Raw genomic sequence first — 24,392 nt, forward strand, 5'->3', positions numbered from 1 at the left:
ATGATGGCATTTGTGTACTGCTCATGTTAAAATCCATGGTTTGCTTGAAAAAATATGGGAGAAAGAGAGTATACGGAACTGGTTTTTGTGAGATTCACTGAGAGTGAACAAGCTTTCTCTAAAGAGCCTTCAATGAGACTGCGGAAGTAGTACACCTGAGCTTGCAGTCTGTCTCCCAAGGTTTGTTTCAGACTTTGGCTGTTGAAAGATGAGTGGTATCCAGGTTTTGTTTGAAGATCATTATGCAGAGAAATGGATGTTTTTCAGCAGTGACCTGTAAATAACTATATCCATAACCCAATGGCACTTGTGTCAGTATTACATTGCTACATGTAAGGGAGGAAAATGTAATATATTTAACTGTGAAACTTATAATTTAAATTTCTTCTTGTTTGTTGCAGGTTTGTGGAATCTTGCCTCCCTTTTTTCAAATCTATGTTTGTTTGTGTTAATGCCCTTTGCATTTTTCTTCCTGGAATCAGAAGGATTTGCTGGCTTAAAAAAGGTAGGAAAACACTATTAAATAGAGAATAATTGCAGTATACATTTAATTTTCAGCCCTTGTTTCTGATAAAACTGAAATTACTTATTGGGGAGTATTTGGTGCTGTCACGTGTGTGCTTATGTGAAGGTGTATATACAGCTGCACGCTCTGGCACAGGCCAGGCATACAGGGGAAAAAGGATGCCTTAAAAGCCATGTGTACTGAAATAAAGACTACTCTTTTTCTTTAAATGAAATGATTCAATCAAGATTTTATTTTGAAGATGATTCTGTTGGGATGTTAAAAGGAGAGAAGGTTCAAGGAATGCACTAGAAATAAAATAAGAAGGAAAAGGACAGGTTTCTTGATAATGGGAAAGATGATTAAATAACAGATAACACTGAGGAAACAAGCTTGATTTGTGAATTTTAAGGATTAGACATCCCAGAAAAAGTTAAAATATGGTCAATAATAACAGTAATATGTTAAAAAAAGTTTTAAAATATTCAACTTAGTTGAATATATGCAGGTTGAAAGGGCTGAGTATTTCAGTGAAGCAGGGAATTTGGCAAAGCAATTTTTGAACAAAAGATGATGATTGTATTAACACGTGAACTAAAGAAATACAGTGAAAAATTACTATAATGGGAGGCACATCAAAATTAATTTAAATCATAAATATCAAATAGATTAAACTCTAATGACTGTCTGGGGACCAGTTGTAGCACTTTTCCATTAATCTTTATCATCCAAATGATTACATTTTTGTTTTTAACGATACTTCACTTGAGGGAGTTCTGCTCCCTTCAGATGACAATTCTCAGAAAACAAAGGGTCTTGGAAAGTTATCTTGAAATCTGGAGAATTAAAATGAATTAAAAATGAATGCAAAAAACTATGAGTCATTGAAGCATGACATGTAACATAAAGCCACAAGGAGATAATTGTTTGGAAGGAAAACATCATTCCTGGTTGCGTTGACAGGAATTGGCATGAAGGCAGCGAAGTTGCTATTTTTGTTATTGGTGGGATTAGGGAAAACTCATTTGAATTGCTGTGTTCAAGTTGAGTGTTCCATCTAGGCTGGAAAACACTTTCTGTTCTTCATTCACTTCAGGTATCTACAGGGCTGAGAGCTTTTAACAACTCTGTTCTTCCAGTTTTCATGTGGAGGCCACTCCATTTTCCTGTTGACACTTAAGTATCTAGCCACAGCTAATATTTGTATTTTCTTCTGAAAGATATGTTAACTGATTTCAGTGGGATTTTTGCTTGCTCAATCCAACAAAGCTAAGGATTCTCTCCATTAGCATACTGGGTAAAGTACTTCTGCTGGTGGAGTTCTGCTGGCTCCAACACATGCTTTGTATATCTCAGACACAAGAAACTTGTGCTTTACATGAAACTTTTGATAGTTAACATGTAACTTTCTTATGGTATTGGCTATCAATAAATCCCATTCAAGATAAATCCGATCTCCATTGCATGCTTATGCTTGAAAGCATTTATGGGATGAGATGGATAAGATAGAATCTTAATCTTCTGCAGATTCCAGGGAAAAGATGATTGTTGGTGCTTTAGAGTTTGCTTTGTCATGGGGCAGATGGGATCAGATTTTAGTATCAAAACCCACATACTGAAAGGGAGGAAATTTTGGGTTTTTTTATTTTTTTAAATTTTTTTTTACTTTGAGTTCTGGATGTTTTTGGAACATCCTAGAAGCCAAGTGTGATCCCTGGTACAAATGCTCTAGGCCTTTATGCAGTGTCTGTTCTACCTCACTGCTCTGTTTAAAATTATCAAAAATGAATGGAATTGTTTTGCTGGTTTGGAGTGAGCCTTAAAGCTGCTGGTCAACACTCAGGAATTGTTGGATGTTGTAATGTGACCATACCTTTCCTTTGATTGCTTTTTTTGGAAAGTAAGTGGCAGATAGCACTTCAGGACTAAGGCGATAGTTAAAATTAAATGTGCTGTTCTTCTCAGATGCTGATGTAGAAAAAGGATTCTGCTTGTAATAATTGCTATATATGTTTTAAAGAATTACATCACATAATTGGGTGATTAGAATCTGGGAAAATTTGTGATTAATCAAATTCACGACTGCATGTAAGGTTTTCAGTTCTAGCATCTGCAAAGGGATGAGTGTTTCCCATAAATTTTTACTTTCCGTAGATTTTTGTCATGTTTCTTGCCTCTTTTCCAAGTAGATTTTGAGACCATGATTACTTTGTAGAATTTAAGAATTTGAACAAATTATTTTTTGTAAGTTTTTATAAAAAGTCATATTTTGTCATTCATCACATCAACTAATGGACCAGAGAGATAAAACGTTGGTCAAATGCTATTACTGTTCACTGGAAAAATCAGATTTTAGTGATCTCAATTTAAAAGAACATTTCATACATTTGGCAAAACTTGTAGCATTTAAGAGAAGAATGATCTACTGTAAATGTGAAGACATTCAGTAAAGAGGTTTGGCATGGATCTTTAATCTTCCAGTTGGGAGTTGGGAAAGCAGTTGATTCTAGATACCCAGCTCAAATTAAAATTTGGATAAAAAGACTGTTCCAGTGGAAGCTTTTATGTAGGTCATTTTGTCATTGAATTACCTTCATCATAATGACTAAATGGGTCACTTGGGACATAGGTGTGTGCAGTGAAGATGTCTATTTGGAGATCTTCATATATGAATTACTTGTTGGACTTTAATAAAACTTCTAAAAATGCATAATTAAGAGGTTCATTCCTGAAATTGAAATTATTTTTGATTTCTTAATAGATGTCTTCATTCAGATTAAATAGCAATAGTAATTTTAGTCATTATCATCATTATGGGTCTGACTCCTGAGGATTTTAGCCATCCATTTGTTTATCACAGACTGTGCTATAAAAGTTGATTTTATGTTTTGACTCTAACGTGATTTTTTTTTTCTTTTTTCATGCTCTGATATTTCAGATAGCTCACAAATTACTGTTGTGAGCTTTGCATGACTTTTCATTCCATGTTCCTGAACGGTAGCATTGCTCCTTTAACTGTTCTGAATCAGAACAGGTTTGATTAACCATCTTCCAGTTTCCTATGGCCCTTTTCCCTGGTTGCTGGTGTACTTTCTAAATGGCACCTGGCCCCTTTTAGAGACTCACTTGGCTTCCCCAGGGCAGCAGTTTAAAACAGCCAAGGGCTTGCAAATTGTGCAGAGGAGAGAAATAGGGAAATGAGTCACTGGACATGGATGTCCAGTCCTGCACTGAAATTCAGACTGATTATTTGCTAGTTTTTCATGAAATCCACTGTGTGAATTCAGAAAGGGTATTTTGGGCCTGAGGGGGCTGATCATGCCCTTCTAAAGAGCTTAAATGCTGCTCTTTGCTCTTGTTCGTTTCCATTGAATAGCACTTAAACAATTCTGATATCAGGACAATAATAATGATAATCCAGCTGATTCTGGTGGAGTATAATATAAATATCTCTATATATGTATGTCTTTGTGTATTTGCCATTATGTATGCACACACGTATTATTTTATGCACATGTGAATTGGATTTTTCAAGACTTTCAATCGTAATATCTTGCAACTTGGCCACTGCTGTTAACTGAGCTCTTGGTGTACCTAATATCACTTTAATCACTTGCATCAGTATTAAAAACTGCTTTACATTTTTCTCTGTTCTTCCTGTCTTTCTTTGTAGAGACTGTGCATAAAGTTACATTTCTTGTTTAGATAATCTTTCAGCTCCTTGTCACTGATCTGCTCAGATTGTAGTTATGAAACAAAGTTGTCAACAGTGTTTCTTAATGTCAAAATTAACCTCACTCTTTATCATTCTCTCCAAAAAATAAAAATTGTGCTGTTTGCAGCTGAGTAGGTCACAGTGCTGATGTTTCCATGTATGGTAACAGACTGCACAGAAATTACATGTGTGCTGCTGTGTGAAGGAGGCAAACATTTTCAAGGAGATAATTGCTATACCTTTTCTTGACCTTTAAAATATGACCTTTCTCTTGATGTAACTTCAATGGAAATTTGTATTTATTTGAAGCTGACAAAGAGAAGGACATTTTGGAGTAATTTCCTGGTAAGAAAATACAAATACTACAATTTACTACTGTGAGAAACTGGAAAAACTAGGTATTGCATAATCACAAGTGTAGAGTTTTAAAAAGGCTTTATGAAGTATATTACCTTAATACTGATCTTTGAACTTGTAGTCATAGCATAAAGTTTAACATGAGCGACAGCAACATCCTGACCAATTATCCAAATTATCCAGACATCCCAAAATGTTCAGAACACAACACACAGAGTCTGTGGATTAAGAGGTTAACTCCTGGAACATCAAAGGAAGTGCATGATAATAAAAACAAATAGTACAAAAATTTGAGGTAACTTCCTTGCTTAATTAATTAGGTAAACCAGGTGGAAGCGAAGAGGCCAGAGCTGGTGCTCAGAATGTCTATAAAGCTGAGCAACATGACAGCACAATGGAGGAGGAACAAAGATTTTTTTAATATACTTCTATCCTGTGTCACAGTTTGAAATTGTCCTGGTTTATGTCCCTTTTGGCAAACTTACATAAAAGTGACCCTGTACTGTATTTTATGACCAGATGACTTTTTTCCCCAGTGGCTAATTTGTATCAGACCCCCATCTTAAAGAGACACAGAAATGAGTAGGAAGTCCAAGCCGGTTTGTCTCAATGAGCTTTCATTGCATGCTTTCATTATTTTTGCTCGTTTTTGCCACTGATCATCCATAAATTGTTGGAAATGAGTGATTAAGGAAGTGCTGCTTAGTGTTAGTGGCACATGCACATTCTTGGTATGTTTTTTGTGGGTGAGAGGAAATCGCGTACTGCACAAACAAGAAGGAAAACTCCTGCTGGGAACCTTTCAAGGAAATTTAACTTGCGTAATGTTTTGATCTTAGTGTTTATTACAGAAAATAAGAGTAATATTTCACCAGCTATTGTTATGTGTCGGCTAGTCTCTCCATCTGCTTGCCTTTCCTTGATGGCTCTTCCCAAATTCTCAGTTTATTTTAATTAAACCACCACTTAAAAATGTAGCAGTTTATTCATATGCTGAAGGCAGGTGAGCAGGGCCAGTGGTTGTGTTGTGCTTGCTACTGTATAAAGATTTGGCTGTTGTGGCTGCAAAGCCCTAACTGTTTTAGTAGCTGCAGCTTAATCCATGTAAGTAAAACATGGGGTGTAGGTTCCTCACAAAATAGTGAAAACCAGGGGTTTCTGCTTTTAAAGGCAGATTTATTCCTTACATCTCTTTTGAAAATACATTTATGTAAGTAAAATTACTTATTTGAGGAGAGGGTGAAAGTTGAAGCTTTGCAAAAATACTATTATGAACAATTTTGAAACTGCTTTTTTTGCTGTACTCTGTTGTTAGCTTGCTGAATAGCCATAGTGTGTATATCTTCCATCTCCTCCTCAGTATTTTGATTCACTTTATTAATAGCAATGACTTTTCCTAGTCATTGCACTATGAAATAGGACTGAACTAAGCTTAAGTTTCTGATGTATTGTGTTGCAGTGCATTTTATTTGCCAATTCCAAGTAACTAAACACAGTAATAAATACAGTGAAAAGTGAACCTGCTGCTTTTTTATTTCTTGCGGGTATGAAAATTCTAATTTCTGTATTTTTCTTATAGAAAATCTGTACTCCCAGTTTTGCTGTTTGCTCCAGTAGAACTATGGTACAACTATAGGTCTAGACTACTGTAAAAGACATATTACAGTGTGTCATGACAACGTAGGAAGTATCTTCTAAGTTAGCTTTGAAGTATTTACCTTTAGAAACTTTTGCGCTTCGGGAATAAATGTTTCCTGTATTTCAAAATACTGGCAAATAAGTGCCTTGGAAATCTTTGCCAATATGAAATGATTGCTAATTACCTTGATTTTTCTGTAAAATGGATTTGGAGAGTTGAAGAATCTTGAACACTGTTTGCAAACAGCATTTGACTGTGCTTTATGCTTCTAGCCCTGACTGCAATACCCACACTCCACTATGTATATGGCTCACCAAATAGTCTTGAGGTGCCCTGTTAACAGTGGATGTTTATTTGGCATTTAAGCTCATATTTATTTGTCTATAAAATCATTTAGCATGAACTGAGACTTCAGTGCTCTGATCTCTATGGAATGTTTACTAGTATGCAACTGAATTATTGTACATTGTCTTACAACCCATTTACTCATTCCATTAGTAATACCAGAGACAAAAGTTGTTTAATCAGTCACATCAAAGGCGGCTGTTTGGGTTTGTATTTTTGACATAAACTAACATGTTATATTCAGATATGAAGTCCAGTTTTTAAACTGGAGTCCTTTAAAATGACACCACCTAAAATTTATTTGAGTTTGTTGTTTAGAAGCAGATTCTGATAATTCTGGAATTTTGATTTGGCAAATAGCTTGATCATGGTTTTTCCTTCTCCTAATTAAAATGAAAATATGCTTAGCTGACAGTTATACAAAGCCATAACGTAATCTGTAGGGTGTAAGGTTCAGAGTTAAGGACTGCATTTAACTGTAAACCTTCCATTAAGAATGGTGTCTGTCCTGAGCCTTTGTGTGGTTTCTGCTTCCACCAAAGTCTCAGAAACAGCTTGTACATGTCTAAATGTAGAATGTGTTTGTAATTTGTAATGTGGAGGATAGCCTCAGAAAATACTAACTACGAGAGGAGTTTATAATACGGCTGGAAAGGGAAGATGAGAAGGTTTAGTGTAACTTTTTAGCATGTAACATTGACAAGTGTTGAACTAAACTCTGAACACATGTTAAAATTACGGCTTTATACTACTGTGTCCTTCATGTGCACTTCTGCAAAGGGGGAAAAATATTCTTACCCTAAAGGTGTATATATTAGCAATTTAGGGTTTGGTGAGTGTTTGGCCTGCTTTTGTGAATCTGATTGGAATCTGTAACTCTACTGTAGATTAGTGTGAAATGAAAATTGTCTAAGTAATCCGTTTGTAGTGATGTCTGTTGTCCTTTCACAATGACTGTAAGAGCATGAGACTCTGAAGAGCATTTGACTTCAGGTAAGTCAAAAGAGGTTGGGAATCCTGGTTGTATTATTTTTTTAAATTTTAAAATCTTTACTACAGAACACATAATTATTTTTGGCTTAAATGTCTGTATTTAGACATTTAGGATCAAAGGCTGCACAGGACAGGTAAATAACATCCATCTATTTGTCAGCTTAAGGCCAAGCATGTTTCAATGAGAGCGAGATGAAAAGAAATTCAAGAATCAGTGGCTAGGAGAGAGAAACTTGCCAGATAAGGAATAATGGCTTAATGTGAATTTGGTTTTGTAGATATATATAAAGTATTTTATCAGGTTTTTATATGACGTCTTGCTTAAATCTGATGGGGACATTATATACAAAAATCTGCCTTTTTTATATTACCATAAGGAGGAGATCTGTGGTTTGTTGTATATGAGTAACAGGTCTGTATCTGGGGACAGCTGAGGGGGAAATAAAGGAATGTTGGTTGTTGCACACATTGGATCAAGATGTGATGAGATGTGATCTGTGCTCCGTTTCATTGAAGTAGTTAAATGTCAGTTGGTTGCTTCCATAAATTAGACGGTACTTTGTTTATAGAGGCCTCAGTGTAAGGTACAAAAAGGTAGGCTACCAGGAGATGAGCTGATGGTGAAGTTTATTTGGTACAGCTTTTTTGCACTGGCTGCGTCACTGCCACTTCGTTATCTGAGTAGGGGTTCAGCCTTTCTGCAGCTGTATATGGAGTTGAGGTTATAATTACTTTTTGTGACAAATTCTGTAATGTAGATAGAGAATCAAAATGTGTCAGTTTAGTTTGTATTCTTGCAGTGTTTTAATGTATTTGAGCTGTGGAAATTGGTAGAGTAACAAGGTGAACTGAGTGTTGTTAGCAATATTTGGGTAAAAATATTACACAAAGATGGTGTTAGTTTGAAATGTGGTTTTCTGAGTGACTTCTCTAGCATGCTGTGAGAAACTGTGAGGTGACACATTACGAGTAGGTAGAGGCATCTGTAAAACTACTCAGTTTTGGAAGCTAGCACTGGAGCATTAGTTATTCCACCTCACCCCAGCCAAGAATGGGCTGCATTGCTGAACTTTTGTGCTTTCCCCACGCCTACGTTGCCCTGAACTTGCACGTTTGTGCTGAATGTAGCATGCTTATGCTTTGTAGAATTTCCACAGTTTCTACTAAGAGCCTTAACATGTAGCTGGAAGCCTGCAAATGGAGTAAGGGAAAATATTTTCCTCTGCTGCTCAGTGGATAAATTGAGTGGGTTTTTTTTGTTGTTGTTTGTTTGTTTTTAGGATAGCTTAAAGAGTTCTTTGCATGAGCAAAAATGTTAAAACATGTTAAAGCATGTTAAATGCTACTACCTGTAAAGTGTGCAGATGGTACAGCTACCAGTGCTAAGCTTGAATGTCTGAGTTTGTCACTGGTGTAAACTGAAGCACTGTCTTCTGAAATATTTTTTCTTCCTAAGACATTCTTAGGCAGAAATAGGTAGCTTTTAATTTGGATGGGGCATTCTTAATGCCCTCTATAGACCCTTCTGTCTGTGGTAGATGATAGCTGTGTATCTGAAAACCCTGAGATGTACTTTTTTTGGTCAGTTTATAATAGAATTCTAAGTAACAATTTAATTTAAAACTGAAATATTTAATGGAAAAATTTGCCATTCTTTGGGAAGGAAGTATTCAGACATGCAAAATCCCTGAAATGGCTGTGATTCAAACCCCTTTCTTAGTCAACGGAAACAGGCAGATGCATCTAAGAATTTGGCGTGTCTGAGTTAAGAGGCTTCAAGAGGCAATGTGAGCATCTTCCCATCTCAGTGTATTTTTTTCAATTTATTTCAATAAATGGTGAAAAACATTAAATTGATTTGCTGTTAGTTTTATTTGGAGAATGTGATTTGTTTTATAGAAATGGATGGTTTTTGCATGAGGACTATCTTAAGATTTGAATATTTAAATATTTCCACATTACTCAGTGTCTTCATTTGAGTCTCCATTGACATCAAGTAGTGACCACTCAGAACAAGCAAAACTTTGTCTCTATTTTAATCTATTTATGCACTTTTGTTGCTTTATAATAGAATTGAAAAATACTTTACAGATTGACTGTAATTGTAATTTTAATTCAAAAAGAGGAAAATTTCCATAGAACTTGATATTGATAGTGGAAAGGTTTAATAGAATTGTCTTAATCATAGAAAAACAATTTTACTAATGGGTTTTTATTTATTAAATGAAACTTTACTGGGGAGATACCACTTTTTATTCCTTCTCTGAAAGCAGTGAGTTTTTGATACTGATAACTCTGTGATATTTAGATCTGTAGTCTATATCACTTATTTAGTATTACTAGAATTACTTCACATTATGGATTGCTCTTTATTAGGAATCACTTATTCTGAACTGACAAGGAAGGAGCTTACACATCTGTGAATAGTGAGCATGGTGAAAATTTGTGAGGCAGACAATTTTACTTGGAGGGAGAACCAAAGATTTTCTTCCATCCCTGTCCATTTTTTTTTAAAAATTTTTTTAAAGCCTTTTCAAGAGTTTCCCAGCTTATTAATAGGAACTTCCAGCATTCTGGTACTTTGACCAGTTCCTAGAAGTGTGCTTTCTTCTTGAGATTATTCATATAATTAGTAATAGACATGACTTCAGGGCATTGACTTTTGTTTTCTTTACTTATTTTGGAACTTTAAAAGTGACCTGTGTGCTTGTACATGTCATTTGCCTTTGGTAACTGTCTTCAGGGTTTCATTCTGCCAGAAACACAATCACAAATTCCAAGTCTTTCTTTATACTTAGCGTTACTTATCTTAATGCTCTGCCAAGCTACAAAGAAGTTGGAAAACATCTATTTATCTTCCTATCAGGCCAGTCTAGCAGGAAAGATTCTTTCTGATCCAAAAGTAAATGATTAGAGGGAAACTCATAGTATCAGAAATCCCACAGCTCCCATGTTGTTGTTGCAGGTGGCATTGGAAAGTCTGGGAAACCTGGTAGGTGGAGGGAGTGGATCATCTGAGAGCTAATTAGTGAGAGCTGGGCTAGTGAGTGGAACAACAGAGCAAACCTGTGGGGGGAAGGGGTAACACTGGGACAGTTACCATTTTACTCTGATTATCCTTTAATTTCTCATTTCTCTTCTCCCCAGAAGGTTTGGGTTGGATGTCCACAGATCTGGATCCATCCCTTTTAGGGCAAGCTGCAGCAGGGTAGTTATGTGTGCATCTGACAGTTATAGACTGTGATTATTTTATTCCAGTTAGTGTGTGCTTGCATTTTGGCTGCAATTGTGTCTAGCTTTTCCTCATTTTTAGAAATTGGTATGCATTCTGTATTCTTGTATGTATTCTGATACAAAATTTGTAAGGAATAATACTTCTAATGTACTATTTCTTTGTTAAATTTACAAGAATGGTGCCTAATGAGGAAGAGCCATGGGTATGCTCTTTGCTTGAGTAATTTCCATCCAGGTATTTGAAACAGCGCCTTAACTGCTAGGCAATAAATTAATCCCGCCTTAGTCATTCTCACTGGAGTCTGTCTTGCATTGGATAACTAAATAAATCGTAGGGAAAAAGGTAAGAAAGAACTGTTTATCCTGATCACAAGGTCTCGAGTTGGCAGGGAGTCTATCTTGGTTCTTAGGTTATTTCACTGAGTTATTTGTGTGCAGTGGTGTCAACAGGAACGTTTGTGGGTGTGGACCCCAAATTATGCTATAACATTGTGGTTTGGATGCCCCTCTGGGACACTGAAGAAGGGAGCATAGAGTGTTGTAGTCACTCCAGTAGGTGTACTGCATCCTGAACAGATGGCCTCCTCACCAGGCTGTTTAGTAAAGATGTCTTTTCCTTGAGATCTGCTTGAGGGATTTTGGTCCTTCACTTCCAGCTTGGCAGGCGTAACTCTAATGCTTATTGTTACATGTCTTTTGCCAGTACCCAAAGGAAAAAAATTATTTTTCTTTCCAACAAAACTTTCCTTTTTTTGAATTTTCAGAATTTTATGGATTTTGTTATTTATCCTGTGTGGCTGTTAAGTTTGATACAGTTCAGTATTTTGGCAGCCCACTCTTGCTCCATTGACAGCATGGTAACAACTGTGAAACCATTTGACAAAAGATACTAACAGAAAAATCAACTGAATGTTGCTGGGAATGTTTTATGACTGAATTTTTCATGGTTGTGTTGCATGGAAAATAAATATAAACTTTAAAATATACTTGTGATGAAAAGTGCTCATTTTAATTCTTAAATCCCTATAGGCTATGAAGATTCTGTGAGGGAGGAGGTGGTGTGGAAGAAGACACAGTGCTAGTTATAGCCTGAAGTATTTGATTCTTATATGGGCAAAGAAATGTCAGGGCTTTTTTTTTTCCCTACTTACTTGAATCTGATGCCTGAATATATTACTTCTTGACTAAAATTTTCTTAGCTTGCTTCATTAGGGTTCTGAGTCATTTGAAGCTACATTTTAAAAATTAACTGAGTTTTCCTAAAACTACAGCATCTATTTTTGATTTAATAATTTTTCTAGTCTCATGAGGCAGTGACCCCTTGAATAAATACCAGTGTGCTAAATGTAGTATATGTTTAATGTTGCCTCATGCAAAATTGTTCTCTTTTACTTATTAAAAACTTGTTTGTCGACTGCCTTGAATAGGTCACAGCAAAGATTGCTTCAAGTCTGGTGTCAAACTGTAGAAATGGGTGAAATGCTTGACACTCATCTCTTCACCAATGCTAACAAATTGAGAAGATGGGGTGTCACATGCTAAAAATGTAATTGGGGTTAATATATAACATCCCCAACCTTATACCCTGTGTAATTCTCCCTTTTTTAGTGCCTCCACTTCTCCTGCAGATGTTATCATGTGTGTTTGTTGCTCTCAGCCCCTCACTGAACAAATCTTGAGGTTACTAAGACTCTTTTCTGTCACGTGAGAACAAAGGGCGTCATGTGTACTTTAAATGTGCCATGATTGCAGAAATGTTTCCCAGGCCTTCCCCATGGGTCAGGGCACGGTGTAAAAAGTGATGTTTACCTGCCTTGCAAGAGGTCAAGATGTCCAAGCAGAACTGTGTTCACATATTCAGCACCATAGAAACTTAGTTAGCGCTCTCTGGTTTTATGTGTAACATGTAATTTTTATTTCATTGATGGTAGGGTGTTTTATTATCTTTTTTCCTTTTTCTGCACGATTTGCAAACAAATTAAAATGTGAAATTAATAAAAGCCATTCCATGTCCTGCATTGGCAATGTAGCTCCAAAAATGTCCATTTTATAGGAACTAATAATATATCCATCAAAATCTCTATAGCCAGGTAGTGTTCCAACAAAGAAATACCTTTTCTTAAGGGAAGGATGGGGCTGTAGTTCTTTCACTTTACCAGGAATTTTGCATCTTGCAAAAAGAGATAACATACTGAAAGGTTTTCTAATCATTCATTGCATTAAAACAAAAGAACTCTTAGTAAATATCTCTACATATATGTTAAAATCCATATAGCATTAGACAGCATTAAAAGCTATGCTTAAATTTCTGAAGAATAGTATTTGTGTTTCTCATCACTGGCAGAGCAAAAAATTGGCAACAAATGGCTCGATTGCTTTCATTTATTTAATAATTCTTTCCCAAAAAATAGCAACTTGTGATTTTCTGGCCTGGGGTTGTGCCAATGCTCGGAAGATAGCATTACCTTCCACAGTGTCTTTCCTGGAATATGGTGCATGTCCTATCTTAGCATTGCTAGAATGGCAGTTGTCAGAGGTTTCTTCTAAACTTTCCAGTGTTTACACATGGAGGAGCAGGCAGGAGGTTTCTTGCTTTATGCGCTGTCCTTGTGAGTCAGGACAGATCCCTGTGCCAGCTGCTGGTTGTTTGAGGGGCCTGAAACCTGGTGGACAACCAGTGTGCAGAGCAAGGTCTTCATTTGTTACTGTTGCCAGAATAATGGCAAAGCATTTTGTGTTGTTACATTTGTGTAACTCAAAATACTTACAGAATTTTAAATGGAGAAAAAAACCCCAACACTTTTGTGTCCGTTATCAAGAAGCTTTCCTTTTCCTTATTGAAAAGCTGTAAGGACCTGTCACCACATGGTATCTTCTAAAGTAAAACCAGTCTCTAGGTGCTACGTGTGAACACACATAGCAAGAAAGGTCTTACTGTGTTGAAAGTGGCATAAGAGTTATCTCTCAACACAAATGTACTGCAGGGGAGAAGTGGTTTCCTTGGTAATTATGCTGAGTTGCTTGTATGACATCTGTTATCCCTTCAGGACTGTTGTTGCCATTTGTACTTCATTGGGTTTTTCAGATGAAGAATTACGTTTTTCGGCCATGTGCTGTTTTTTTAATATCTTTTGGCTATTTGTCATCTGGGATGACTTATCTGTGTTAATCATAATAGAAAAGAAACATGGTAAGATTTTGATGATGCTTTCCAGAGTAGCAATTAAAAATTTGTCAGAACACTTCTAAAATAATTAAAACCTTTCCTGCTAAAATTAGGCTTTTCTGGAAACATAAACCCTTAGGCCTGGTGCTCCAGGCAGCGTAAGTAGCTCAGGATTAAGCTATAAAAACTTCTGAATGTCTTGACAATTGAATTTTAAAGAATTAGAAGTCTGAGAGTCAGGTATCTCTAAGGCTGTACAAACCACAAGATCCTTAGAATGTGTTTGCAGGACAGCTTTTATTTGTAGACAGGCCTTGAGAGCTTCAAATGCTCTTTTTTTTTTTCACTTCCCCCATTAGTGCAGATAGATGACAGATATTACTGGGCTTCTGGCAAGTTGTAGTCTGCTGGGATTGATGTTTTAAATATCTTTCCTTTAATAAAATACTTCACTTGGTTAAGTGCTCATGTTAAAAAACTAGGCGGATTTTGAAAATATGCTCTGAGTGAAAGTGTAGGTGAGCTGTGGACTCATAAGCTGTGAAACTTTGAAGTTTAAAAAAAGAGAAGGTGGGGGTTTTGAGGCTATAATCTGTCAGTTCTTTTCCCCAGTTTTCTTGATAAGCAGTTAAATTACAGTTTCTATTGGATTATAGTAATTTGCTTCCAAAAGTTTTTGTTTATCTTATTTTTTTTTCATCTTCCCCAAGAGACTTCTTTAATGTGTCAGTCAGCCTGTAAGATGTCAGTTTCTTCTTAGGGACAGCAGGGAACCACACAGGGCATTGACTTTCAGGAGTGACTTTTGCTTTATGGATAATCTGAAACTCAGCTGGAAGAATTTGTAAGGTATTGGGTATGTTTTGTGTTCCTGTTCAGCAGTTACCAGAGATGTTGTTACGGACTTGTAGTGCAATGACAGTTGATGTTTTATTCTAGATACATTCATGGCAAAAGACTTTAAAGTGGAGAGGTACTAAAACCAAAATCACTGTTGAGAAAGAGAAGTACTATCTTCCTTCAAACTGGCGGGTGTTCGTGCTTCCTAGCCACTGATCCCGAGTCCATTTTGGGAGCATGTCAGTCTCCTTTACTGACATGCAGAGAAGTTTGTGTATTAATTGTATTGTATTTATTAGGAAAAAGTTTTTCTACAGAAAGGGTGATAAAGTATTGGAATAGTTTACCCGGGGAGGTGCTGGAGTTGCCATCCCTGGATGTATTTAAAAAAGACTGGATGTGGCACTTTGTGCCATTGTCTAGTTGAGATGTTAGGGCTGGGTTGGACTCGATCATCTTGAAGGTCTCTCCAACCCAGTGATTCTGTATGAATTGAAGAGCAAAGATCAGACTCTTTTCAACCCTTTTGCCTTTCTTTTTAGCTTGCATTATTTTTATAATTTTGCTCTTTGTGTTCCAGTTTATCTTTTTCTCCTTCTTAGTGTACACAGCCTTCCCTCTTTTCTGCATGTCCCCAGAAAGCAGGAATAACCCCAGTGTGTACAAAAGTGAGGGTGCTTCTTCTCTCTGTTCATGTCATTCTTGGTTTTGGGTTTGTTTTTGTTTTTTTTCCTGGTATCTTCAGGGGGTGTTTGAAGAACCAACCGTTGCTTTATCTGTTTCCATTGATGAAAATGTGTCCTGGTCACAGACTCAAAATTTCTAATCTTTGAATGGCAAATAGTCTTTCTAATCTGTCTTTGTGTTAGACAAGGTTTTTTAAAAAGGAATATATTTTTCCACGTTTTCCTACTTATTTCTTTCCCACCCATTTCTCCTCATGCACAGAAATATAACCTGAAGTCATAGTAAGATTCTTAGTGTATAGCACTGAGTGTATGAAAGCCCGCCACCTTAATATGCATTTCAATTGTCCACTTAATTTTATAATGTCAAGCTTAATTACATTTTGTGTATTTTGTGACTTTTTTTTTCACTCCTCCAACTTAATCAGGATCACAGCATTATTTGTCCAAGGGAAAGTAAATGTCAAATGAAAATTTGACTGCCTTAAAACAGAAGTACTCTAGGGGGTAGCTTGTCTTACTGAAAATGAAGTCAGAGGATGTCCAGGGAAGTTTTGGAGTCTCCAAGCTTGGAGGTACACAGAAGATTCCTGGACAGCCAGCTCTAGGTGTCCTTGCCTGAGCAGGGAGTGGACCAGGTGACCTCTGGAGGTCCTTGCCAGCCTCAATCATTCCGTGATTCTCCAGAGGTTTTCTCCATGTGCACGGGGAGGGGGGGTGAAATTCTGTACCTTTCATTCCTTTCAAATAGCAGCTATTTGGCAGGTACTCTAATGTATGTAAGTATGAACTAATGTGCCTGGAACATTAATGTTTTCATAGGACACAGTCTTATGGGTGCCTAATTGAGATTAAGTATTTACCTATGTGGCTTTAAGTGTCTTAATTTCTTTTTTATCCTGAACCATTACCAAGTATTCATTAATGTCTATGACAGAATATTTCTATCACTTCACCAGAGTTCTTAAAAATATAATTTCACTATATTTAAATGAGTGTAAATCGTAGCCTGTGTGTGCTGTGCAATATAGAAATTTTTCTGCCCTGAGCAGACTGGAGTGAGTTGTCAGTGGTAATCTTACTGTTCTGCAGAGGAGTGGGGGAGGAGAGGAACTGGTGAGCAAGAAGAGATCAGTGCTTATGGTTAGGATGCCTGGGGTCCTCGTTCATAGCTGAAGGCAGTGATTATGTTGAGAGCATAATTTTCAGAGTAAATGTCGTATAAATATTATCCTTAAGGAGACCCCTGGTTAAGCAGTGAGGGAAGATGTGATAAAAATAGAAAATAATAATAATAACAATAACAACAACAATAATAACAATAATAATAATGTAAAGCAGATTTTCTGCTTTTAACTACCAAGTAGTCTTTGTAATGAAATATCCCCATGCTGGGGTGAACATGTATGAGAAACAAGTTGCATTTGCTTCTAGAGACGCATACTGGCAAACAAAGAAAAATAAAAGTAAAAATGTTATTTGAATGTCAGTCTGATGGTTCCTTAACGGCCTGGATACCTGAAGAAAACATCCCAATCACTCTATTGCTCAAGATTATTTAAATTAGTGATACCAGTTAAAAGTAAATCTGATATTTTGTGTTAGTTGGTGTATATATATTTGTGAATGAGCACTCAGCTGTCTGAGCGTTGTCCCAGTTTCAGACTGGAGCAGGTGCCGCGGTCCGTGATCTTTTGGAGGTGCGCGCTGCTCTGCGCGCGCGCTCTGCACTGCGCTCTGCGCTGTGTGCGCGCTCTGCGCTGTGTGCGCGCTCTGCGCTGTGTGCCCGCTGTGTGCGCGCTCTGCGCTGTGTGCGCGCTCTGCGCTGTGTGCGCGCTCTGCGCTGTGTGCGCGCTCTGCGCTGTGTGCGCGCTGTGTGCGCGCTGTGTGCGCGCTCTGTGCGCGCTCTGTGCGCGCTCTGTGCGCGCTCTGTGCGCGCTCTGTGCGCGCCCGGCGAGGCCGGGGCACGGTGGGAGCGGTGCCCGCGCGGGAGCCGGGAGCAGCAGTTCCGCAGCCGAGCGCTGGAGGGCTCCGCAGACTGACGGCTGCGGAGGGATTTCAAGGGAATTGCTGCGTTGTACCTGCGCGGGGTTTAATGCTTGCCGGGCCATTTGGCTATTTGCCATAATTGGCTTTCCATTCCCTTGATTGGAATCATAGATAAAAATTTGCTAATCCACTTTATTTGCTGAAAGTTCTAGAAAAGTAATCCATCTTTTAAAAATGCTCGAACAAAATCGTGTGGTATAAAGAGTACTTTATGGAATAATGAGATTAATGAGAACGGTAAGGCATATGCAATTTAAAACGTTTTTCTATGGGCTTAAGGGGAAAAATGCAAGCGGGCCACTATAAAGCCATAAGTACTTCCTTTTTTTATGCAGTACCTTTTAAATGTGCATTACATGTTGTGCTTTTGTCTACATGATAAAATGTGAGTATGTATTTAGGAAGAAGGATCTGCTATTTATTCATAGTTTTAAAAACGTTTGAAAGTGCCCGATTCAGACTTCTTGGCTGTGTTTTTTTACTCTCTCTCCCCTCTTCTGCCCGTAGGGCATCAGAGCACGGATTTTGGAAACCCTTGTTATGCTCATTCTTCTTGCACTGCTTATCCTTGGAATCGTATGGGTGGCTTCAGCACTCATAGACAATGATGCTGCCAGTATGGAGTCTTTATATGGTATGGAATGCAAAAGAACCTTCACCCGGTTTCATTGTAAATACAGAACTGCAGGTTTCCAGTTAAATGTATTTCTATTTCGTGCTATGTGAGTATTACACAGGTTGTGAAGAAGGTGTCTTAACTCAGTCAGTGCCATTTTGATGTTAATTTCTGTGACATAAGTAGTTGGTAATAAGCTAAAGCTGTGCTCAATGTTTTCTTTACAGACCTCTGGGAATTCTACCTCCCGTATTTATATTCCTGTATATCACTGATGGGATGCTTGTTACTTCTGTGTAAGTGTTTTCCTCAAAAATCTTTATTTCCAAAAGATGAATGATATTATGGTGGGAGATTTTTTTGTGTGTTGTGTTAAATTTCTTTTTATGGTTAAGGGAAACTTTTTGATTGTAAAAGTTGAGTGGGATTTTCTTTTTATGATTAAATTTAGGTGTGAATTTGTTAGGTTTGGGTTCTGAAGTTTAAATAAATGATACTTTACATTTTCAATTTTTGAGAAACTTTACACCTCATCCAAAAACAATTTCGACTTCTAACTTGTTAAGGCAGGTAGTTGAAATAGGGACTCCATTCTGCAAAGAAAAGCACAGTTTTTAAATGAAATGTCTGCAGGAGACCACTAGTATGGTGAGAAAATTATTTTGGAACATTTTGTCCTATATTCAGTAAACTACCATTCTTCCTTTTGTAGTTGAAAATACTGCTGTATAGGCAGGAGGTGGAAGACAGTGCAGCCAGCTTTCATAACCACACAGCTGGTCTCTGGCCAGTCTGCAGGTCAGTTACACAATTGCATTTGAAACAAATGAAGTTAAAACCCAACCTTACACTGACTGCTCCTAAGCAGAGTTCAGTCATCTATGCTTAGGGGAATAAGAAACACGATGGAAGGCTCTAAATCCCATTTATAATCTCAGCCCCCTCCTTAAATAATTTCTAGAAAATTGCTGAGAGGGACAGAACCTCTCCCTTTCTAGATTACTAGATTGGTTTCATCTCTTCTCCAAGCTTGGCAGGTTCAAAGCTTACCTGGGGCTGTCACTGTGGAGAAAGGGTGGGGAATGATAATTTGTGATATCCTTTAAACAGATCTATGAAAGAGACCTCAATGAATCTCCTTAGCTTCACTGTATGTGCAGATTCTTAATTCCACTTTGGAGGAAGGTGGGAGGATTAAACAATGTGCTTCTCAACATCGCATGCAGGCTGTTCCAGAGTGGCATTCACAGAGGTGCTGAACACTTTAATGGGAAGTTGGTTTACAAAACTTGAAATCTGCCCTGCAGTTTGCTTCAACAGAGCTGAAAACTCAACCTCTGTTCTGGGGCTCTTGTTAACCAGTTCACTGAAATTATTGTGACTAAATGCCAGGTTTTGGAAATGTGTAACTTAAGAAAATCACTGAGGTGAAGGCCCTCCAAGCTGTTAGATCTGTATAGCTGAAAGGGCAGTATACAGCAGGGGGGCAGCTGCTGGGGTAAAGCTTTAGATCTTCATCTGGTTTAATTGCTGAAGCAGTGTTTGAGTAAAGCCTATTGCAGTGGTGATTTGGAGCATCACTTCATATTTCTTTTTTCCTTTTCCTGCAGGATTCTTCTGTAGTAAAGGCAGGCTAGCTTAAGTTAGATTTTTGAATACTGTTGTATTTTTCCTGTAATATGCAGTGGTTACAGTGAAACACTAGTTAATAAAAAGAAATGCAATCTTCACAATAAAATCTTGTCTCCTTTTTTTGACAAGTGTTTTATTATAATGGAAACTGCAGATGTATATGCTTATCCATATTGTTATAAATTCCTCGGTCTCCAACACATTTCAGTATTTGAAGGCTGTTTACCCTAAACTGTTGTTTTCTACTAATAATTTTCTATTATTGTGGTTCAGCCTTTCTCCCAAGATGCATACATGCACCATTCCTGGAAACCATCACAGGCTAGGATCAGAAAGGGCTGTTGTTACTTCATAGAAAATAACCTAAAGTCTGGTAGCTGAGCCTACTGTCAATGGAAATTGAAGGATAACTTTCAGAGCAAAGCAGCTTCAGGATCTCTTGGCCTTGCAGCTACACCTATGCTAAAAGATGAAATGTGCCTGAGATGTTCTCCAGTGCTGTGGCCAGCCAGTGTCACTCCATCCAGGATATTGCAGTTAGCAGTGTCTCTGCAGCTTTGGCTCATGATAATGGTCCCTGGGCTGCCTGAACTCCAGAGCTGCACTGAGAGTCATTTGGGGGAGTGTTAGCTGGCCCAGGGGAAATAATGCCAGGAATAGTTTTAACAATTTACTGGTGTAGGCAATCCAGTCTTAAAGTCCAGGAATACATTCTGGTACTGCTGAATTTACTAGTGAAGACATAGCCTCTGGTGCCACATGCTTTGAATAAATTAATTAGTTGAGTAAGTTTAAGATCTCTGATTATATGGTGTTCCTTGTTGATAAAAAAGAAAAAAATCAATTAAGCTCTTGGAGGGGAGAGATGCTTGTCTTATTCAAAATGTGCTTAAATGTTCATATTGGAGCTTTAAGCTCTCACATTTCTTCTCAAAACCGAAAAATAGTTATATGTGGAATAGCACACAAAGCATCCAAATAAAAAACTGGTCTTTGTCAGATGACTGTTTTGCATGCTCTTCCTTCCCCTGCAGTGTGCACGCCAGTGGGGCTCTCACGGATGTTTACAGTAATGGGTCAATTGCTGGTGAAGCCGACAGTAAGTGCTACACAATTCTGTCCTCCTGTGCTACCTGTGAGGAGCTAGAATGATATTTGGGTACTTTCTTCTAGAATGCTTACACTTCTACAGAACTCTTCAGTTTTCAGGGTTTCTATAACCACTGTTTTTGTACTTGTTTCATGTTTTTTCTTATAGCACAAAAGCCTGTTTTTATCCAAAGGTTTTCTTATCATAATACAGACTTCTTCTGATTTTTCAATTTATGTCATTGCTACTAATACTACTTATTACCAGTATTTCCTGCTGTGTTTTATCTGTGCCTGAAAAGTGTGGGCATATTCTGAGTTCAGGAGCAAAGAGTACAAGAGCGAAGAAAGTCTGGATAACAAGAAGAGTACCTGGGGGTACACACAGATGGGTGAAATATGGGTAGTTGTCATCTTTAAGAGCTTGTTACACGTAGATGCTCTTTAGTTCATGCTCTGAATGCTGTGAGGGAAGACAAGTGCTCTAGTGACTTTGGTGTCATATGTCCTAGTTAGTATTTATTAAAATTCGGGTGCACTTGGATCTTGCATTCCTTTTCATTAGTCAGTTCAACCTCAGAAATATGAAGAATATACCTACCATTATTATCTTTAGTCTCAAAGAATCTGGTAGCTGAGGTAGACTGGTTTCATTTATTTGGTTTTTAGCTTCCAATAGTAATTTCTATTTGCATGAAATACTGGCTTATGTGAAAAGTTGCTTTTTAATATAATTTTTCAAAATATTTAGTTATTTTTGTTTGAATTGGGTGTGAAGGTTGATACAATTTGCATGTAGGTCAGACATACTGTTCTGTCTCTTTAGATTGAAACTGAACATAAAAGCCTTAACTTGAAATAAAAACTTTGAAGTAACTTAGCTTACAGTAAAGATACAACTGTATAACAGAGTAGAATAATCTTCTGTGAAGATCTTATTTGTGTCACTATTGTGAAGTTGCAGACTGTATATTTAAACTGCAGGTTACAGGAGCAATGTGAATCTGATTACGTAAGTGCAGTCAGGAAAACAAATGTCTCTGAGACTCAGTTCATGTTTCTGTTTCCAAATACAGATCCTGGAAGACCTAGATGAGCAGATGTATATCATCACTTTAGAGGAAGAAGCAATTCAGAGGAAGCTTAATGGTATGTAGGCTATACCTGTAATGTTACTGCTTCAGATGCAGTGTTTAGAGTAGAGTGGTTCTGGTCAGGAATATTGGTCTCACTGTTGTGTAGCCTCTTCTTTCAAACGAGAAAATTTCAACATCTTAGCCTGTAACAAATGCTACAGGTGTACATTTCCTCACTGGGTTTTCCAAGATTGGCTCTTGTGTATGTGGGGTTTGCTTTGGTTTTGTCTTTGAATTGTGTGTCAGCTCTCTAATGGGGGAATGTTCTGAGCCTGAGAGAGCAATTGAGTGGTTGTCCAGACCCACCACCCTTACTGCAAAATAGCTTGGATTGGTAAACGACTCTATTTCAGCCTTGTTTGAAGGACAGTGAACTTAATTAGCAAGAGGCTTGACTTCCTGCAATATGAGTTTTGTTTTTAATTTGGATGATATTTTGTGTTTCAGTTGATTATTTAAAATCTTAGGTAGTAATCATTAAAAATCAGAGCACTCCTTTATATTCTAGGAGTTATTTGGTGAATTTAATAATTAAAAATATTCTATTAATAAGTAATGGAAATTAGTAATTATAAAAATGTTTTCAGTCTTACTGTATTTAGTCTTACAATTTTGCATTTCTTGATAAGGTGTTTCTGTTATAAAGTATTTAATAAACAGTATGAAGCTTTGGCTTAGAATAGAAAGGAGTGTTGCAACATGGCAGGCACCAACTGTGGAAAATATATTGGTTCTATAAACCTGGAAATCATGTTATATGAATCTTATGATGTGCTTTTAACTCCATGGATAAGCCATCCATCCATAATTTATACAATTATTGCAGTTTCTAAAACCAAGGAATTTTCATGTAAGACAGCACAACAGTGTGTCATGATGATTTATTTTAGCCTTAATTTTTTAAATTTCCTGATTTTTCTCTCATGCTTTTCAGTCTTCTGTCATATATCTCAATCTTTCCGTCTTTGAGGTCTCATTAAGTATCCTTTCAAAGTTGCTTTGTCAGGGGAAGCATGTTTGATTGCAGAGATCATGGTGGTCATCTTATTGGAGGAGTAGGGACTTCTTTGTGCTGAAATCAGCCATCACTGCTGTTTAAAAGTAACATTTACCTTTTCAGGTGTTTATAGTGACACATGCATGTATGTGCATTCACACACAGGCACACAAAAAGGTGCATGCAGTGAGTGTCTTTGAAGCTGTGATGGGGTAATGATAATCATTCTGTCTGTTTGATGTTAGCTGGGAACTGTAAAATATTTGTTACTGAATATTTTATGTTGTCATGGTGATTCTGCTTGTGTACAACACAGAGCAATGACCCTATAGTTATTCAAGAATCTACTGGAAGTAGTGCAGAGAGGGGTCTGCTATTCAGAGGGGGAATGGGATTATTTAGGTGATGCTTGGCTGCTCTTTTTCTTGCAGAAGTCTCTCAACAGTTGCTTATGTTGCAGTTTAATTACACTTATGGAGTGGACCTAGGCTGTTTGTAGGTGGCTACAGTACAGTGCCTGTCCAGTACAAAACTGGATATGGATTTAGGATGTGTGCTGGGAGCTCCCCTAACACCAGCCAAGTGACTGGATTTGCTTTCAGCACATGGCTTGGTATTCAGTGAAGAGTGGAACTGCAGCCCACCCATATTCCATGGAGCACTCACCAGCCTGCTCTTGAGCAGTGAAAGACGTGGGGCTTAAATGTCCTGAGACAGGAGAGAGACTGAATTCCCTCTGTTTCCAATGCTGAGAGAATGGCATTGACACCGCCATCTAAAGGAATGCTTGAAAACCCCTAGGTTAGTGGATAGAGAAAATTAATGGACTTAAGCTGAAAAGTAAATGAAAATCTAAACTTGCACATAGCATGCAGTTGGGGAAAGATGTTATATGTGCAAGAAGATACTCTACAGGATTTTTGTGAATAGATACTTTAGTCAATTTAAGCATGGTTCTCATTATGGCAAGCATGGAAACATTCATCTTCTCTTCCAGAAGTCTTTCTAATACATACAAATTATACTGGAAACATTGACATCGTTAAATCCAGAACTATGAAAGGTCATGTTTACCATGTTTATTGCATTAAAAAAAGTGTATATAAATGGGGGTGGTGCTAATTCCATCAGTTAGATGTTGGGCTGTAATGTTAGAGGCCATAATCTGTGTTTTAGCACACAGATTGTGTCTGTTGCTGTATCATGGCAGATATATTCAGCTACACACTTCCTCTGCCATGGCTTTTACAACTCTTCCACAGTGTTGGTGGTAGAAATCCCTGGTGCATAAGTAACCCTGCTGGGCAGGTTTGCAGTAAAGTGCTATGAAATATATACTTTATTTATATGTATATCTAAAGAGTCAATTTTTTATTAAAATGAAGAGGACCAG

General features: G+C 37.4%; 1 protein-coding gene across 4 annotated transcripts in view; it reads left to right on the forward strand.

Annotated features, from left to right (window-relative positions):
* LMBR1 (limb development membrane protein 1) overlaps nucleotides 1–24,392 on the forward strand; it is a 67,795-nt gene that overhangs the window by 23,432 nt on the left and 19,971 nt on the right. For all 4 annotated transcript variants that reach the window (XM_005528529.3, XM_088052174.1, XM_088052183.1 and 1 more), the window contains 5 exons: nucleotides 402–505; nucleotides 18,037–18,163; nucleotides 18,373–18,441; nucleotides 20,812–20,876; nucleotides 21,943–22,015. In XM_005528529.3, the coding sequence (XP_005528586.1) occupies nucleotides 402–505; nucleotides 18,037–18,163; nucleotides 18,373–18,441; nucleotides 20,812–20,876; nucleotides 21,943–22,015 (438 nt within the window). The remainder of the gene's footprint in view (nucleotides 1–401; nucleotides 506–18,036; nucleotides 18,164–18,372; nucleotides 18,442–20,811; nucleotides 20,877–21,942; nucleotides 22,016–24,392) is intronic.

Source organism: Pseudopodoces humilis, chromosome 1 (assembly GCF_049639895.1).
Source record: "Pseudopodoces humilis isolate 2021_Gansu_Grassland_sample_001 chromosome 1, ASM4963989v1, whole genome shotgun sequence".
NCBI lineage: Eukaryota > Metazoa > Chordata > Aves > Passeriformes > Paridae > Pseudopodoces > Pseudopodoces humilis.